A 19,110-nucleotide genomic window follows, 5' to 3' on the forward strand; every position below is an offset into this window, starting at 1 on the left:
AGCACTGCCAGAGACTGCCTCTAGGGTAAGGCAGATTTTCTTCTACTCATGACCTATAAAGTCAGTCTTCCTAGTAGCATTACTGTCCATTGAACAAAGCATGAAACAGTCATCAGTGCAGGCTCAAAGCATGCTGTTTTCTTTTAGCGCTTCCAATAGCTTTTTTTCCCCCGAGATGTATTAGCCACAGCAGCAAGAACGTACAGATGGATGGATGCCACCAGATGGGATCCAAAGAACCATTTTCCTCACTGAAATAGGAAGCGATTTTGAAAAAGCAAGCAAAAAAAAAAAAAAAAAAAAAAAGTAACGAGTAAGGTGGCAGCAACTTCTATTAGCCTGAAAGCAGCAAGTATTTTCAGCTTTCAGTCACCAAGAAGAATAATATTTGCAGGCCAAGCCTCAAAACTTTGGGTGATTTATCCATATCAAAGCGGTGACCTCTACAAGGTTACATTCAAGACTCTCAGGGTATTTCCAGGACTATTGAGAAACCTCAGTACTCTTGATGACTGCTGACAACTGCCAACTTCATAATTCAATAAATTACTTCTAACTTTTCATACGGATTCGTGGATGTTCTCAAAGTCTACTTTTATTACTTTTGGTCCCCAATTCAGCAATGCACTTTCCAGTCCTTATACCAAAGCTTTATTTTTTGAATCCTAGTATTCACTTCTTCATTAGAAAGAATGCCATTGTCTCGTCTTTGCTATTGTTCTGAGCTTTGTTTTTATTACAGTCTTAAGGTTACTATTCCTGTAAGGAAGCACTTTTTCCTGTGGTCTCCAAGAAGCTATACATGTTTAAAAAGTGCATAAAGACCTAGGTCCCCAGGGCCACTGCAACTGCCTAATTCTCTGTCTTACTATTTGATCATTTGCTAGTTTATGTTTCTGGAAATACGAAATTTGATGCTAGAGCAAACCTTGCAAAATTCACACTTTGTTGGAGGAAAAAAAATACACACATCTTCCCATTGTGATGCTAATGGATATAACTTTACCTCCGCCAACTGGAAGAGTGCCGACTTCCCACAGTGCTTTACTGGCTCAGGACTTGACAACTGGGAAGTATTTGATGAAATCTAGGTTTTAAATGAACAGAGGAGAAAATATTTCAGTGTTAACCAGGAACGGCAGACAAGAAAGGAGAAAATAAGTGAAGAAACTGAAGAAAATGAGTTAGTTAAATCAGTCACTTTTATATCTTCCTGGCAGAAGGCCCTACTTCAAATTAACAATCCCATCCAAGAAACACTTAGCAGCCATTTAGAAGTTAGCAGGATATAAACACAGATAATATTCTGATCATGCTGTGCATTTTATGTGATTCCAAGTGAACAAAACACACTTGTTGCTAAAAAAGCATCATCCGTGGTGCTAAAGGTTAAATAAAATTCTCCTGGGAAGCCTGGGCAGTATGCACATTTGGCGAGGTACAGAGGAGGACCATTTGTCCCTACAGGCACTGGGTGCTTGTTTCACTTCCTTTCCTCCATTAGGAGAAAGACAACCTTACATCTGGGCATCAAATTTGGCCTTCTAAATAGATGGTGGTGTGCCAGCACCAGCACTTGATAAATAACTACCACTGCACTTCAGAATTGCTTTTGCAGCCAAACTGTTCTGATCTGCTTCCAAGTGCAGCATTATTAGTTCAACAACACAACAATTTTTCATTATTTCTCATATTTGATTTTGTTTGTCATGGCACTACAAGCATTTGGCCTGGAAGCCTTCAAAAAACTCTAGGATCAGGAACAAGACCACCAGTTTTTTTTTTTTTTTTTTTTTTTTTTTTAACTTTATTATCCAAACAGCATTTTGTCTGTCAAGCAGTTTCATTACATGAAAAACAACTTATGAACACCCACCGTCCATTTTACCACCAGCTATTTAAGATATAGTGAATAATATTTGACTGTGCATTCATGATTTAGTTTTAAACTAAAATAATTCAAAATCCTAGTTTTCCTGTGACACAGTTCAGTGAACCCACTCAGGATCTCAAGACTCAGCTCAGGAGGAAGGGCTCGTGTATGCTGCACTTTGTAGGAAAAGAGCCTTAATTTTATCCTCCTACTGTAATACAGTCGCAGTTCTTAATTTCTTCAGTGCAGGATGAATGGCAGAAAAAGGACAGAAACACCCACACCTTAAAGTATAACCTGAGAACATGTAGACATGCCGTGCCTTCTGAGGCACAATGTGAGAAAAGTCTAAAAGATACAGGCTTGACAATAGCACGGGCACTTTAACAAAATGCAAGTCAGATCCCTTGTAGTACTAATTGGAAGAAAGGGAGGCAACATTTTCAGCAAAAAAAATTCTCTTCGTAGTCAGGAAAACAAACAGTGAGAGACAAAATTAGCACTTGTTCTGGTATATTTGTCTAATTTATATAAGGACTTTACTAGGGAAGACTACAGCTTTACCTAAGGGAAGGCTGGAAGACAAGATGCTGACTAGATCTCACACTCCCAATTTCACGGCATTTTGACCAGAAATTTTGGATCCAAACCTTCTGTTCAGCACAGAAATGCACAGAAAGGGCTGCCCTCAGGTCTGCTGAAAGCGACCGTGTGAGAACGCAGCACGGACAGACCCACCCTCCGGCGTGCATTTTGCTCTAGTGCTGATAACCTGCTGGACCAGCGAGGAGGAGCCGACTTTGCTGCATGCTGGGTATGATTGTATTTTCGTTACATCACCTAGAGAAAAACCTCAGAAGAGGCCCTGTAAGTGAAGAGGGTTAAACTAGCAACGTTACCGCTGTCACTCTCTGGAAGCGTTTCTTTGTTTGTTTAAGGACGAGAGTTTAGCTAAGTAAATCTAAGAGGTCTCCGTGTTCCTTCCCTGCGAAGCAGCCCTCACCATCTGTTCGCGTTTGCCAAACACACAGCCAGTATGGCCAGGAGAGCAAAGGGGCCCATCTGCTCTGCCTCCCTCACATGGCAGGGAGGATGGCAGCCAGCAGCCCATGCGGCCAGGCGGCCCGCAGACCAGCGCCATGCCAGGCGGCACTGCCCTGCATAATGGCCTTCCACAAAGGCACAAGTGAGAGGGGCTCAAGTGGGACCACCGAGCATTTGCTAGATCAGAGCAGAGTGAAGAAGCCAAGAACGTAACTTGGAGACACACCAAAATTAAAAACAAACAAACAAAAACCCAAACAAAACAACAAGCTTATGAGGACACCTCATCATGGTGGAAGGCCAGTGCACTGGCTGCCTGCACGCCCACAGGCCCCAGCACAGTCTCACTCCCAAGCCTCTAATCATCTCTTGTGGCGAGACAACACCGGGCAGGCCTCATTAGCCACATCCTCATCAGCTTTAATTGAAGACTGAGACGCTTGTGCCGGCCAGCCAGGCTGAGGCTCTATAGAAGAAAGAATCCCAGACGGCATGAATGCAACGAACCCGTTCTGAGTGACAGCGGCCTTGTACTGCGGGGTAGAGGTGTCCATTTAAAATGCCATACCTACTCAATGGGATCTCTGTCCTTACAAAGACTCGCTCTCGCTCAGCCTGCCGCAACAGCGGTAAAGAGACAGGAAACATATGAAGAACGCCCAGCCAGAACCAAAAATGAGGTGGGACGGCTGCCAAAAGACTGCAGGCACATCAGACTACAGCACAATTCGCATTTCTTCACAGGTCTGCTTGGCCACTGGCTAAATAACTACTTTTTCTCCCTCTCGTTTTTCTTTTGTAGCTTTGTACACTGGTGACAGAAGCCTACTGCAAATTGCTTACCATAATTTAGCTTCCTAAATGCAGAGATGCATTCATATAGACAGGACCCAGTAAGAAGTGGCGCATTAAGGAATGGGATTTTTGCCAAACTTGACAAAGACACCCTGTGCAAATGAAAGCCCTTATATTTGAAGGAGCACAGGCAGCTTTAATAGCAGGAATAATAATAATAAAAAGCTTAAAGAGGTTCTTTAGCATGCATAGTATTTTCCCCTGGAACAAAGTAAATGAAAATCAGGCTGCAATCTTAAAGCCATTTCTCTATTGCTTTAGATAAAACACAATGTTAGTCACTGCCATTAAGGCTTCATAACAAAAGCATAACACTGGAGAAATAGTCATGGGAAAAAAAAGAAGTTTTTTTTTTTTTTTTTTTTTTTTTTGGTGGGTTCTGTTATTTCCAGACACCGAAAAAAAAAAATCTAAAAAAAACCCCACCCCCTCCAGACTGTAGGCATATTTTAGTATTTTTAAGAGGAAAAAGATTAACCCTGGCATTAACTTTGGCCAGTTTCTAATTAACGTTCTAAGCACCTATTCTTCCTAACATTTGATGATTCATAGATGCACTCCACTTTGACAAGTGAGCTGGCACAGCGTAGCGGTATGAGATGAAATACTGTCACATCCTTAAGACAATTTTCAGGTTTGCTGTTGTTTGTTCATGTACAAGGGGAATTGATTTTAGGTTCTGTAAAATTTTGAAGGTATGTCTGAGTCAAGCTTCAGAGTATGATTTGAAAATGCTGTAATCAAGGTATTTCGTACCCTGTTCAACTCTGTACACAGCGAAAAATGATGTAGAATTAAAATGTAAGATTTTTGAGACTAAATTAGCAGATTCACTAGTGTGAAACTTAGCAAGAAAATTCACAGGAATGTTCCACACTGCAGATCTTTTGCTTTCTTTGAAAGCTTGATTTCATCAAATGGCTTCATCCTGCTAAATTCCACTAATATTCTCAAAAGAACTTTCCAATTTAACCTGTAATTTAAAAAATGATAGCATGTATAAAAATGTTTTAACAATCAGAGACATCAAGTGTACTGTATCTTTTATGGAGGTGTTTCTATTCAGGTATTTTATGGCACCTGAATCAGTAAATTATTATTTATTTTTTCTAATTGGACTCAGGGAACACATCAAAGCACATGCCAGCCAAGCTAAAAATGCACAGTATATAATTAGCTTAACATGTAATAGAAGTAAGCATGTTGTCTGTAGTCAAACCTCCGTAAGCACATGGAATAACCAACAGCATTATCTTTTCATCCCCTTACGTTCCTCCAGCACAGCGCCAGCTCTTTTCACACACACCCTAAATATACCTTCAGCATAAGAAATTCTGCAAGTAGTACCAGACTCCCCCAAATGGGCAAGAAGAGAATAGGTGTCAAAAATCAATTTGTAGAAGCACATTAAACATGTGGAGAAGAAATTCATAAAAACAATCTCTAAGGACTCTGAATTTTCCATACATGAAAGAGAGAGGACAACTTATAGACTTAGATGTCACCACCTAACAGTGCTGTCACATAGCCTTGTAGCTATGGTAAGCTTCCTTTAGCCTGCAAGTTTATTTTTCTAAAGGTTTCCTGCCTCTGGAGCAGCTGTATCTTTTTTACAGCTTTTTTTTCCCCACTATCTTTTGTGTACGCTATGGACATCTCTTCAAATCACTGCTTTTTTCCCCTCAGGATTTTCTTAATGCAATGCTGTCATGAAGATAAACATCTACTGATGGGAGCCTCTTAAGAGAAAGGGTGATTAACCATTCAGTGACAGCCCTTATTGGTTCATTGCTTATTCCCATCCTCCCCCATCATATTTTAGCTATTATACCTCAGCAAACTGAAACAATGCAGACTCCTCCGTTTGTTTTACAGCTCCTGGGACTCCTGGCTGTGATGTGCTTGAAGAGATCTGTCAAGAAAACAATTATGTTTGCATCACTTAACTCTTCAGTTTCAGTATCAAATTTCAACATGTGAAATTTCTGATCCATGATAGTGAAAGACCATTGGTACCAAAGAACATGCCGATGAGTCCCAGCATACCCCTACAAAGAACAGTACCTGCTTTCCCAGGAGACATGGAAATAGCGATCTTGAATAATTTTTCACAATGAAAACCTTCCTAGGATCAACAGAACAGGCTAGAACTTTTTTTGAAGGGTGTTTGTTTGCCCGTTGACATGTCAAAAGAGGGTTAACAACAAAAACTTAACACTAGGTTGTATTTCACTGTTCAGTGAAAAGACCCAGCCACAGCATGGTGGTGCTGATAGAGCACAAATTGCTGCTCAGCATGGAAGATAAGTGTGGGCAGGGACACAACATATGCATGCACTTTTAGAAAAGATACCCGATTGATCCCAGAGACTATGGGAACTTTTTTTTTTTTTTTTTTTTTTTTTAAACTACGTAGCTCATGTCAATTTTTTTTGGTTGCAAATTACACTTTGAATTCATCACAGACCTAGGTACAACTACCATTTATTTTGTCATTGATACACAAACCTGCCACGTACTAATTAGGCACAACCTCACTACAAACCGATTAATATTGTTGAAAAATATGAATAATAAAAATTAATATAAAAATGAATAATGAGCTAATATGCATTTCTAATTATTGATCAATCAGCTACTTCTAAACTACAAGTTTTAGAAGTGCAGACGAGCTCGCTTCCTGGAACCCACTGAAGTTCTTTGGTTGGGAAGAAAAAGCAGAGGTCATGAACCCTTTAAAGAGCATATCTTGCAGCACACAACACAGTTCTTGCTACTACCACATGATTCTGGCTCTTTCCTGCTTGGGCATTGTAAAATGAACTCAATAACTGCACTGATATTTTTCGTACTGGTTAAAAGATGGGTAACAGGGAAATTGAAGGAGCAGACTTATCGAAAGGAACTATACAATGTTTTATGTTGCTCAACTGACAGTTTAAGTACACAAAAGTATCTCAGAAATACTGGAAGATGGATGTTGAATTAGTACCATAATTAACACTGGAATTAACCAATTTTAAGAAGCTTTTAAGTACTGTTTTCATTAACAACAAGCCAGGCATTTCCTAACAAGACAAGCCAGCAGGCTGTTTAGGACACAGGTTATGTATTTCGTTCTGGCCATTACCTTTAATCAGAAATAAAGGATCAGTGCATTAATCATTGTCTAATACATTTTCAAAACCTCAGATCTTAAGTTAGAGCTCAAGGTCTTGTGGGTTAATGTTAAAACAAAATCATGTTTTCTGTATGCCAGGCCTGGTATATATCTACTCCTTAAGCGATGACATTTAGGGAGGAATATGAAGGTGCACACAGCAAGGAGTATTAAGACAGTAAGATTCATGGCTGGTCTGAAACCAGGTAATAAAAGAAGCCCTTGCTCTAATAAACTTTCTTTCCATACACAACTTCTCAAATGCCACCCAGCATCCTGTACAATCAATATTTATACAGCTAAATATTTAAGCCACTTAGATTATTGTAATTTAAGAAGTTGAAAAGGACGTAAACAAGCAAGTGATGCTTACAAAGGGCCAGGACTCTCTGCAACCTCATTTGCATCACGTTATTTTTGTCAACTAAATCCATTAGACCTTGAATTAGAAATTGCCGTATTTAAAAGCAAAAGCCAAAAAAAAAAAAAAAAAAAACAAAAAAACAAACCACAGTTCAGCAGCACTATCTAGCTATTAGTGGAAATATATTAACAAAAATGTTGTACATTGCAAAACCAAAGCATAGTTGCATTGAGCTGTTTTGTGGTTACAGAACAGAAGAAAATCTTGGAAGTTCCAGAACTACAGTTATTTTTGATGGAGTCAGGGCCTAAAGTAGTCAGAATGGCTAAATGACACCCAAATATACCTGTTGAGACTTCAGTCAGTTAGACTCCAGTTAATACCTAAGTGCAGGAATGACACATCCTAAATCACTGCTTAAACCACAACTCTATTATTGCTCTAGGGTTTCAATCATGTTCCTGAACACAATCTCCTGCACTTCAAGCCAGACACATCTACCAGATACATAATCCAGTAACATAAACCTCAAAACAAGGAAGAAATACTGCCATGAATTCCAGTCAGAGGTGTTTAATTTCTCTTTCAGCTAAACACCAGATACCTCTTGAAAAAGAAAACATAAACAAAAACCATTCCCTTCTAAAGAAACTCACCTCTGCAAACTGGAACAATGACGACTTCTGACACGCTTCCGTAGAATTAGTCGCATCAGATTGGCAAGTACTCGAGGAAACCTGAAACAAGGAGCGTGGAGAGTAAGACCTCAAGGGTTTTTCTTTCAGGCTAAGAACAGTAGTAGGCAAAATGAAATATCAGGCAGCTGATATTGCTGTGTTTAAGAACATGCTGTGTTTAAGAGAAAATGGACCATGTAATGTTTCAGATTCCTGGACTGGCTGAATCCTAGTTGAATCAAAATAAAAGGTGAAAACATAGCTTAGCACCCATTTTAATGTATTTCACAATTGCCTAATAAGAAAGAGCATGATAATACCAGGGATTGTTTTTTTTTATTCCAAACTGTAGAAGAGTTGTACGCAACAAATACTACACTGATGATTTTGGGCTGCATACACAGATACCTGGTATTCATGATGCTATCTACTACCTCTTTAATTTACACTTCCATTCTGAAGAAAATTAATTACTTAGAAGCTAAGAAGGAAGTTTTTGAAACCACTAAGGGTTGCCTAGTGACAAAAATAATTGCTAATCACTTCACAGCATGAAAATAAGTAGTTAAGGGTGCCACAAGCCTTAAAGTGCTCAAATAATAAACATAAACATCTGTTTAGGGGTGCTTATGAGAAGCAGTACAATCAAGCATCATAACTTCTGAAATCAAAACACAAAGAAATGACAGCTCAAAAACCAAAACCAACAGCCAGCCTCATCTGATTTCATAAGACCTTACCCATACTGCTCTTATTAGCCAGAAATTTGTTACTCAAGCATCCTTCTGTAAAGGGATTGTACTGAATAGGAAATGACACGTTTGAGTGTAAAATATTTACATGTCTGACTCCTCGGAGCTGAGGCATTATTAATATAAAATACAGTACATAACAGAACTCATAGAAAACAGCAGAAAGGAAGGAGGCCTTGTGGGATTTTCGAAAGGTAGGTAACAAGATGGAGTTTTTTTTCCCCTAATGATTTTCAATTTTTCATGGAATTCCAGGTTATTCGAAATATTTCAATGCAAATGTATTTTTCACCTCATTTCTTATTAGAATGGGTGTATCAATAGCATTTATTTGTGGACGGCCACATGGGATCTGGCTAGCAACTGTGTCTGTTGCCTGCAAGAACCAAGTGCCACAGATTCACCATGCCTGCAGTACATGCAGTTTGTTCTGCAGCTCCTGCTGCTGGCTGCCCCAAGATGCTCGTGCATGGCAAGTACACAAGCACAGGAATCTGCTGCAGAGGTTCTGCCTCTGCAACACAAGAGCTGTTGTGCCCACACTCCCAACTTGGGGGAAATTGACAGTCTCTGGGGTTTCTAATCTCTGCCAAGCTGAACTTGACCAAAGAGATACAGTAATTACTGAAGGGCACAGTTGTACTAACAGTGCCATTGCATGGCTCTCCTTTCCTGCTGTAATACAGAGTACTCAACATTGCATCATTTCTTCTCCTCTCTCCTCCTACTGGCTTATCCTCAGCTGCACTGAAACAATCTTTGTTTCTGATTTACACCCCAGGCAACACTGCTGCGTGCAGGCTCTGGGCAGCCTGGCACCGCGGGCCAGACAACCGCTCATTCTCAGCCAGGAGGAAGCCGTAGGGATGCTGCCTCCGCATCCTCACAGTCCCCTGTGGGTTACTTACCGTGGCCTGCTCTGAAATAAACGAGAGGCACAGGACAGCACCTGGCTCACACGTCCTCCTTCCTCACTGAGTGATCCAAGATTTGCATCTGGTCCTGATATGCAGGGCAGCAGCAAGGGGGGAACTGGCAGAAGAGCCACGTTTTGGACTGTGCTACAAATTCAGGGCTTCCTGGGAAGTTAAGCACAGAGACCGCTAGGTGCTGCTCTAAGGCAAGCAACTGTCCTCACGGCCTTGGGAAGGAGCCTGAACGCAAGGAGCATGCCTCGTGGAGTTTCAGGCTTATTGCAGTTTAATGAGCAGAACAGTGGCAGGATGAGGTTTTGTCTCGTGCAACCAGAGTTACAAGAACAGTCCCGGTAAACATTTTTGTTCAGGTGTTTGACAAAATGTGCTCGTATACACCTCACAGTTCTGCTTAACTGACGGAAGGACACAAGTATCAGGTGAAAAGTCATCGCTTACCCGTACCCTTTACCTACTGTTGCTAAGGTTTTTTACTTTTCTTGCCTGTTTAAGAGCTCAAGGCACTGCTTGGAAATCAATCACACATCAACACCGAATTCTGTTATCAGATGAAAAGCCTTCTGGTGTATCGAAAAAAATGACCAAAATAGGAACATAACCAGCACAGAAAGATGGTGACTAAAGCACTTTGGTAAGCATCACTACGGTGCCCCTTTCCCCTTTTCCTGCTGGTGCATGTTCGCTTTGTTACCTGCTATCTGGAGCGCTGACAACGCTAACTTTAACCACCCGGATTTGAAAAGCCCCTATATATCCATTTAGCACACACTTAGCAGAAAAGCAGTGGGCGTTGAATAAATTTACTTGGGATTAGCAGAGCTGTTACGTAAGGATCCTTTTCCTCATCATTTCTGAGGTTCTGAACAAACCGTGTCAGCGCGCCCCTCCTTTGTATCAACAACTTTTAAGATGCTAATAGTATTTTAAGATGTTTGCTTACAAGGCCACCCAAGTCTGCATAATCGTACATATACAAGCAGTCAAACTAAATGTAGATAGGCAATCCTAACTCTGGCAGTCCCCCAATTTAAGATCCACATATATGCATGTGATTCCTCTATGTACACACACACTTCAGTAACAATGAAGACTACAGGGTATCACTTGGAATCCTTTTAGAATGACATTCCAGCTCCCTCTCTCTTTTTTTTTTTTAAATAGCAGTGTCAGAGTTTTAGATATATGGCATATGATTTATAGCCTCATATCCATATAAAATCATTATCTATGTGTTCCAGAGTTAAGCAACTCCTGAACCTTTTCACAGAGTGAAAGTAGTAGTTTTTAAGTAGTTTTTAGGAACTTTACTGCATTTGGGGCAACACAAGCCTAAGAAATATTTGCTCCATATCCAATCATCACTAGAATACTGAATCAAAAGGAGAATGACTACCTATCTTACCCAACATACAAACCACCTTATGAACAATTTTCAAAACTGGCCCACAAAGTAGGTCACAAATAACAATCAGTCTGACAAAAGACTGGAGGTCCCTGCGCTCCTGGAGATCCTCAGAAACACTCTTATTTACTGCAGCCTTTTGTAAATACAAAATGTTTGATGGCAACTGAACGACAAACTTCTTTTCAGACAAAGACTTAGTCAATAGGAACAGACTGCAATACTTCCATTACCTGTTAGCACTTGCATGGTTTCAGAGCGCATATATAATTACACTGACTGTATGGAAATTATTCTGTATTGACTTTGCTATGAGCGCCAAGGCCGCAGTTGTGTGAGGCGTTACACAAGCATGTAAGTGTATGAATTCCTTGCCCAAAGAGCTTGCAAACTGCCTGTTTGTTAACAGTCAGTGTATGTCAATCCTTCCATTTGCAACAGCATCCTCTCACTGGGCAGACCTGCCTGGTTTGATCACATATTCATCAGTCTGGAGTTAATACAGAACTGGTATCAAACCCAGGCCTGATATCTATGGTCATGGTTGGACTACAAGACTCACATCACCAGGCTCACACTTCAGTTCCACCTTAGGTTACCTAAGATGTATCTTAAATTCCACTTCCCACTTGGCAGATGGTCCTTTTCAGAGCTCTTTTTAAACTGAGGGCTTGTGGTAAGGGAGAGAAGAGAGTTCCTTACCTCTTGTGCAGTCAGGGCATGCTCCCCGGCTAAAAGCAGCATACTTAGGCCTCCCATTTGTGTAGGATCTGTTAAAAGAGTAAAACCAAGTCTTAGGTTTATTCATTTGCTTGTTTAAGGAGCCTGCCATTTGCAGTGTTAAACCCCCAGAAGACTACTTGTCACAGACGCTCTGAGCGAGCGGCCATAAAAGGCAGTTCAAGAGAATCACAAATAACCATTTCTGTACCCTCTGGGAGAGGCTCTCAAAGCTGTTTGAAGGATTTAATTGGATTTGTGTGCTTAACACCTCATTGCGCGGATTTACAATTTTACCGCCAAAGGTTATACGCACTACGGAGCCGGCTACCTTTAAAACAGGCAAGCGTAATGATCTCATACATCTCAGACACAGACACACACAAAGACACACTAATATACTCGGTGGATGCTCCTACCAAGAGAGCAGTTTCCTTCCTTAGCCACTGAAGGAGTGAAGGGATGGAACAAAATGACACGCTCAAGCTCTGCAGGAAAATTCAGCTTTAACAGAGAGCTGCATTTAGTGGTGAAAAGTGCCAGCCTGACAGCACTGAAGCATGAAGTGCTCAATCCTCCACGCCAGAACAGCACAGGCACCAGCCAGCCAAGCTGGTGACTGCCTACTTGTTGCTCCACCGATACGACATCTAATTGAGGAAAGCAAAATGAAGATATGAGTTCTCTTCTTTTGAATATTTGGTTCTGACAGTTTCTAGCCTCCAGGCTCCAAGCACCTCACAAGTTCTGAAAAAAAATGACAGCAAAAAGTAAAAGCTATCAACCCTGTCACTGCATTACTCGCGGAGTGGCTTTGCCACTCAAAACAGTGGCTGCTCTTCATCACCATGAAGACAAGTCGTCTGGTTTGGGGGGAGTGCCTTGGAAGTAACGCAGGATCTCTATTTAGCAAAGAGATACGGAGAGAGAGGAAAACAGTCTGTGGTCCAAATGTCTCGCACAACAGCCACAATATGAGAGAAAGAAAGAAAAAAAAAGCATTATCCTTGCTGTATTCCTGAAAACACCAAGTTATCTCTTGGTAATTAACCTCCCCAGGTCTTACTAAGTGCGTACTCACATCTTCCAATTTCCTTTTGCTAAACTACACAAAAAACGATTTCTCCAACAATAAATTACACGCGCCTGGGACCATTCTCTGGAACGGCGGCTAACTGGCACAATTACCCTCGTCTGTTTGGTTAAATTGCCTCTAACACAATAGCTGCATCCAAAATACCCACTGGGAATTTCTGTGGCCCATTCCAACTCGAGAGCCAAGCCTAGCTGTTTTTTGGAGAGAACCAATGGATGTGTAACCATACCTGTAAACCTCCCAGTGGTTTTGCACTACAGACAATCAAGCTCCAGTTCACAGGAACACTCACTGGGACTGTTTAATTCAATGCTACAGATGCTGCCAAAGCTCCTCCCTTGGACAGCATCTCACACTGACATTCACAGGAAAAAAGTTTGTTAATACTCTTTAAATAGTGGTTGAAAAAAAAAACGATATTCAGATTCCATAGGAAAGCAATGTGAATAAACCCAAGCTCATCCATTATCCCAAGGACAGAAGAGCGGTCACTAGCTTAAGAACACAGCCTAGATAGCACTTGCTTCAAACCCCATGACATTCAACTGAAATTACTTTTTTTCCTTTAATGTAATGAACAGATAGAATTGGTTTCGTTTTGTTTTTAAGCACTTTACTTCAAAATAAAGAAAAAAAAAGGAATAGAAGATATTAAGTTTCTGCAAAGAGACAAGGCGCTATCAGAAGTGTAGAGTCTAGTAACAAGAAGTGGCTGAAGAAACAAAGACAGAAATGGGAAGGGTCAGCAAATGCTTAAGCACAATTCTTAAGTGAATAGACGCTGTCAATATAGCACCTTTTACCATTAATATACTTGATCGAGCAACAGCTCTGTCCCTCAAAGAAGAGGAAATCAGAGCAATTAAAAACTGAAAACTAAACACATCTCGAAAGACACTGACTGAACAGTCAGTAATTTTGAAGAAGAGACTGGAAGAGATCTCCAGGTGCACCACAAACTTACTGAGCTCCGTGTTAAACAGTTAGGGGCTGCCTGGCTGCTTTTTCTTTATTTATTTACATAGGAATACCACCGCAGAACCCAAATCCTCTAAATACTATGAGTTTTCTTTCAGTTTTCAGCCTACATTTACTGAGGGCTAGGTAAAGGTACACTTTTTTTTTTTTCTCTGGTGTCCATATTGTAAAGTTTAAATAATTTTTCTCTAAATTTCCATCTGCTGTATCTACAGGAGTCTCCCTGTGCTTCCTCCACTTGCTCTACTAGCCTAAACAGATCAGGATGTCCCGACATCATCACACGCGTTCATCTCCCATACCAATTGTGATCCCTGTAGCTCTCCTCTCCAGTTACACCAGGCAGAGTTCATCATTCCTGCACATGAATGGTCAGCAGGGTAACCACGTCAGATGAGCTCTCACCTGTACTCTCTTGAACACTGTAAATTCTTCTCTATAGCTCCTGAAAATGCTTTGCCTGACACACTGCAGCACAGCACTTCCTTCTGCCCACATCACGCCGATGGCTCACAGCTCCTCTCTTGAGACTCACTTTCGTTGCCTTAGGTCTTCCTCCTCCTCAGTTTTCACCAACTGGAGAACACCTAGCTTATGGCTCTACACTTCTTCCCTCACTTCTAAATATTTTCTTGGCTGAACAGGTGGTCTCAGTTTTCTGCCCTTCAAATAAACAGCTTATAACAAAATGACAAGAATAGGCTTTTGCTTTACCTTTTTTTTTTTCCTCCTCCAAGTAAGCAAATACTTACACTGTTTATTTAAAAATAAAAATTAAAAGGATGAAAAAAAATGACAGCTCAGTGGAAAGTTAATTCTGTGCTTGAGCAAACTGAATACTTATGCTGCAGCTGTAGCGGAGAACTAGCACTTAAAAATCTTTCCACTAAGGTTTCAAATTACAAAATAAGCTTATATAAGGGAAGACAAAATGTATATACACAAACTGCCGCATGCTTATCGAACCTTCTCAGCGCAATAATGTTTCTCTTATGGCACTAAGAACCTACTGGTATGAAAAAATGAGGATTAAGTGCTATTTTATAGCCCTCTACAGTTAAATCAACAGTAATGAGAAAACAGCACACACATCTCACTCATAGAATGGGAGGGGATTGGTGGCTTTCTCAACAGCTTTCAGCAGTGATTAACCTTGCACCATCTCGCTATTCGGGAACGACATACATGCACGTTGTTAGTACCAGCATGGTTAGAAACTCAGCAGGCCGGCTTGTTCAACATGGCAAGTTTCCCATCTGAGGAAAAGAAGAATGGAGGAAGAAAAAAAGCCAGCAAGCAACAGTTCCAGTAAACTTTCACCTGGGTTCAGGATCACGCTGCTTTCTACAGAACAAATTCTGCATCTCTATCAGGACATTGGCTGTACTAGGGAGTGTCTTCTTCTGACACAGAGCTACAGAAGTATCTGAAACACTGAGCTTTTCCACAGGAAAGCTGTTGCCCACTTGGCTCTGTAGTTGTGACAGTAGATGCTGCAATGAATACGTTCACCTGTGAACAACTGTTGTCTTTGCCTGCCACCCTAGAACAGATCACAAGGGAGGCACAATAAAAACGTGCTCAACTACAGCTTGCAGGCTGGATGAGCAGGGACACCACTACCGATGCCGCAGGTCAGGAGCCCAGTGATGGTGCCACACCTCAGGCTCTTCATACAGCAACAGGTCAACATAAGAAGCTTAAAAGAAGCGGGATGGTTGCTGTTGGAATGCCAAAAATAGGAGAAATGGCCTGGGATGGGGGGGACTTGAAAAGGAAAGGAAGATTTTATGCTTACTATGTAATGTTTTCCAAAATTAAATGTGATATAAAAAAATAAAAATAAATAAAAAATAAATAAAAAATAATAAAAAATAAAAATAAATAATAAAAAATAAAAATAAATCAAAAAGGACTTATAGGACCAACAAGTAAAACAGATTTCCTGGAACAACTGTGGATTGCCATATAATCCTTGTCCTAATAATGATATCTGCCTTGAAGATGCAAGACAGCAGCGTTTCAAAGATAAAGGTGTTTCTACGGTTGTTCACCTGCGTTATAGTTCATCAGCCAGTACACAGCCTGGGTTTTAAAAGAGGTTGTGCTGGGCAGAACAGTGAGGTTTGAATTAAGCTATCACATGAAGCAGAGGGGAGAAGAACTCAACAATATATGAACTGGTCATGAACTGGTATACGACTGACAACATCGTAATCCATTTGGTATGACAAACCTGTTGTGATTTACATGCTGCTAACATCTCTGTCAGGAGCTGCCATTATTTTATGGGTGCTGTTATACTTGTGAAATAGCCAGACTTCACTGGCATGAGGTCTGGAGCAAGACCCCTATGAATTACTATACTCACTGATTCAGTCTGCAGTTAAAAAAAATTAAATCACATTAGCACAAAACAGAGCCTTCTTCAGAAGTGAATGTCTCCACAGGTAAAATGATGGATTAGATTAATTTCTAATCAAGTCCTAAATCTTCTGCTCTGACAGTTGTTGATTAAAGATCTCTCTTATCAGGAGCTCTACAATTGGACAGCCCAGCAGGAGCAGTGGGGGACAGCAGCCAGGCAAGACCAAGACCTACTGCCTGTTCTTCCTGTAAAGTCAATAAGCAGCATAAAGCATAAGCATTACTCCCCTGATAGCCAAATCAGAACGGGATGAAGAGGCTTGTGGGTTTTAGAACTGGTCTCCCACATATCACTATTATGTTGCAGGAAAAAGTATTTTGAATTACATTTCACAGTTCCTTTGTAGCCAGGAGGAATTCCATTACAGGAATTTTCATACCATTATGAAACTGGCAAAAAAGTGCAAAAGCCTGTTTATCCCTTTTATCCTTTTTTTCACTTGTTCCATAAAACTATTTTCCACTCTCTAGATCAAGATGTCTCTAAGCAGAAAAATCCTGTCTGTCACACGATTGTCATAAACTAGGTAGAATGCAACAAAGTTTGAAATACATCAACTTTAATAAAATTAGAAACCTTAAAAAGACAAAAAAAAAAAAAAAACACACCAAAAAAAAGTGTGTGTGTGTGTGTAATTATTTTCCACCTTGACTCTAGATTTTTAAGCTGCCAGTATTTAAGAACATTAATAACTCTTATTTCAAGGTCATGATTGCAACAGTTCTGCTATTAGTGGATATCAGCAAGAGATTATCTGCCTTTCACCAGTTCAGGCTCTCCACCTGCACTGATTAAAGTTTTTTATTATTATTATTTTAAAAGATTATGTACTCCTGCCCCCATGATATGATAGGAAAAGGCAAATTTTAAGTAAAAGTGAATTATACTTTTCTTGCTTTAAATACAAAAAGCCTTAGTTCCACAGGTACATTCATCCACAAGAATTATTAACACCTCCAACTTCAGACACCAATAAATCATGCTGGTAAACACAAAGTTATTAAACACAGTACTAGCCTCCATGAAAGAAAGAAAGAAGGAAAAAACAGACTACCAGCACTATCCTTCTATAACTAGGAAATGAAAATCTCTAGTTCAACAGCAAATAAGCCTGAACTAAAAATAACTCAAATCTAAATGGCCACATCTTAGAAACTACCACATATCTGGACTTGACTCCAACACAGCAAATATGTAGTATAGAAAATGGTACAAAATTGTTACACAGAGGTTTAAAGATAGTCTTAGCAACTTAATTTGAGGACATGAAATGTATTTGCAGGTCTTGCAGCTCCATCTCCATGTCGCATCCTCAAACAAAGCAAGGATGCTATTTTTGAGAAACCTCACAAGACTGAAATCTCACCTGCCATCCCGAAGTTGAGCTGTGGCATTTCTTCACTTTTTGTCACTTTCCTCGGGCTTGGCAAATCTTTTGCAGAGTCTGAAGGGAAGGCCCACAGTTTCTTCCTGTTTGTAACAGTGGAAGTCTGTGTTTTCACAGGTTTGTTTGTTGTGGGGCACCACTTGTACCCTGGGTTTGCCTTCATAAATGCATCCTTGTACTAGAAAAGAAAAGGAAAATTACCAGTTGTAACGTTATACTATCTACAGGGCAACGGGGTGCACTTTTTATAAGAGGATTTAATACAGTAAATAATCCTTAAATGTCTTGATTTTTTTTAACAGTTTAGTCATGTGCTAAGAGTCTGACCACCAACACAATCTAACAAGAAGAAATATTCAGATATTTCAGATATGAGCTGTACTTAAAAAAACAGTTAGGCTTCTCTTTTCTCTCCCGAGGGTTTAATACACATATCAGGCTGAAGTTCTGATCCTGCAACTTGCTCCCCAGTGTTTATATGCTCACCGCTTGGGAAACAGAGAAGACAACCACCTGAACTCTTTCTCAGGTAGTCTTTTAGTTTGGATGAACTGAAAACATTCATTTGGCAATAAATGCAGCATAATGCCCCTTACTTTGCACTTGCTCTGTAACACCTCAAAATTTTAGAATATTTGAGTTATGCTCTTACCCAGACCAGGCACATCCCTCTGAAAATAAACCGCCACCTACTTTTCTCTTTTTCAGCAGCTTCTGATACATCACCCGAGCCTTCCTTCCAACAGCATGCTGCACGGCCGCAATAAAATGAACCGGGACCATTGAAAATTCTCTTTGGCCTTGAGCACGTATCGTCGTTGTTTGCTATATTCTTGGTATGAAGCACCAAAACAATCTAAGCTAGACTACACAGAGGGGGAAAAAGGATCTGCATCCTACACGGTTTGGTTGGAATAAAAGCACTCGGGGCATCTATTCTCAAAACGTGGCGGTGATGGTTTCCAAGCACCTTGCTGCCCGGCAAAAAAAAAATAATAAAAAAAATAATCTTTGACCATTAACAGCAATAAAAAGAATGCATTTCAGTATTTCAAACTTGTTGCTATGCAAGGTAGAGAAGGGACGAATCAGCGGGTCATGCCAAGCATTCCAGCTGCAAATGTTTGTCTTACAACTGATAGGCACTTGGAGCGCCCACTGCTGTGGGAGGCAGGCTGCCAAGTCAGCACCAGAGCTCGCCGCAGGGAGCAGGAGCTCAGCACCTCCTAACTCATTATCAGGTGGGTCTCGCTGGCAGCAAGCGAGGGAGAGAGCTGTTTTGTCCTGAACTACACGGCAGGGCAGCCACAGAGAGTTTCTTCTGCAATCACCTGTGCTCCCAGCTGTCCTTGGTCTCAATTTTGCATGGAAAATCACCTACATGTACGCTTCATGCACATGCATGCCACAGGAACACGCAGAGGGAGGAAAACAAAAAA

General features: G+C 40.6%; 1 protein-coding gene across 20 annotated transcripts in view; it reads right to left on the minus strand.

Moving 5' to 3' along the window:
* Positions 1-19,110, minus strand: part of BBX (BBX high mobility group box domain containing) — a 136,646-nt gene that overhangs the window by 35,468 nt on the left and 82,068 nt on the right. For all 20 annotated transcript variants that reach the window (XM_082754931.1, XM_082754941.1, XM_082754940.1 and 17 more), the window contains 5 exons: positions 17,651-17,849; positions 11,765-11,832; positions 7,953-8,033; positions 5,604-5,684; positions 1,007-1,087 (listed from right to left, as the gene is read on the minus strand). In XM_082754931.1, coding sequence (XP_082611057.1) covers positions 1,007-1,087; positions 5,604-5,684; positions 7,953-8,033; positions 11,765-11,832; positions 17,651-17,849 — 510 coding nt within the window. The remainder of the gene's footprint in view (positions 1-1,006; positions 1,088-5,603; positions 5,685-7,952; positions 8,034-11,764; positions 11,833-17,650; positions 17,850-19,110) is intronic.

This window comes from Aythya marila (assembly GCF_965140915.1).
Source record: "Aythya marila genome assembly, chromosome: 1".
NCBI lineage: Eukaryota > Metazoa > Chordata > Aves > Anseriformes > Anatidae > Aythya > Aythya marila.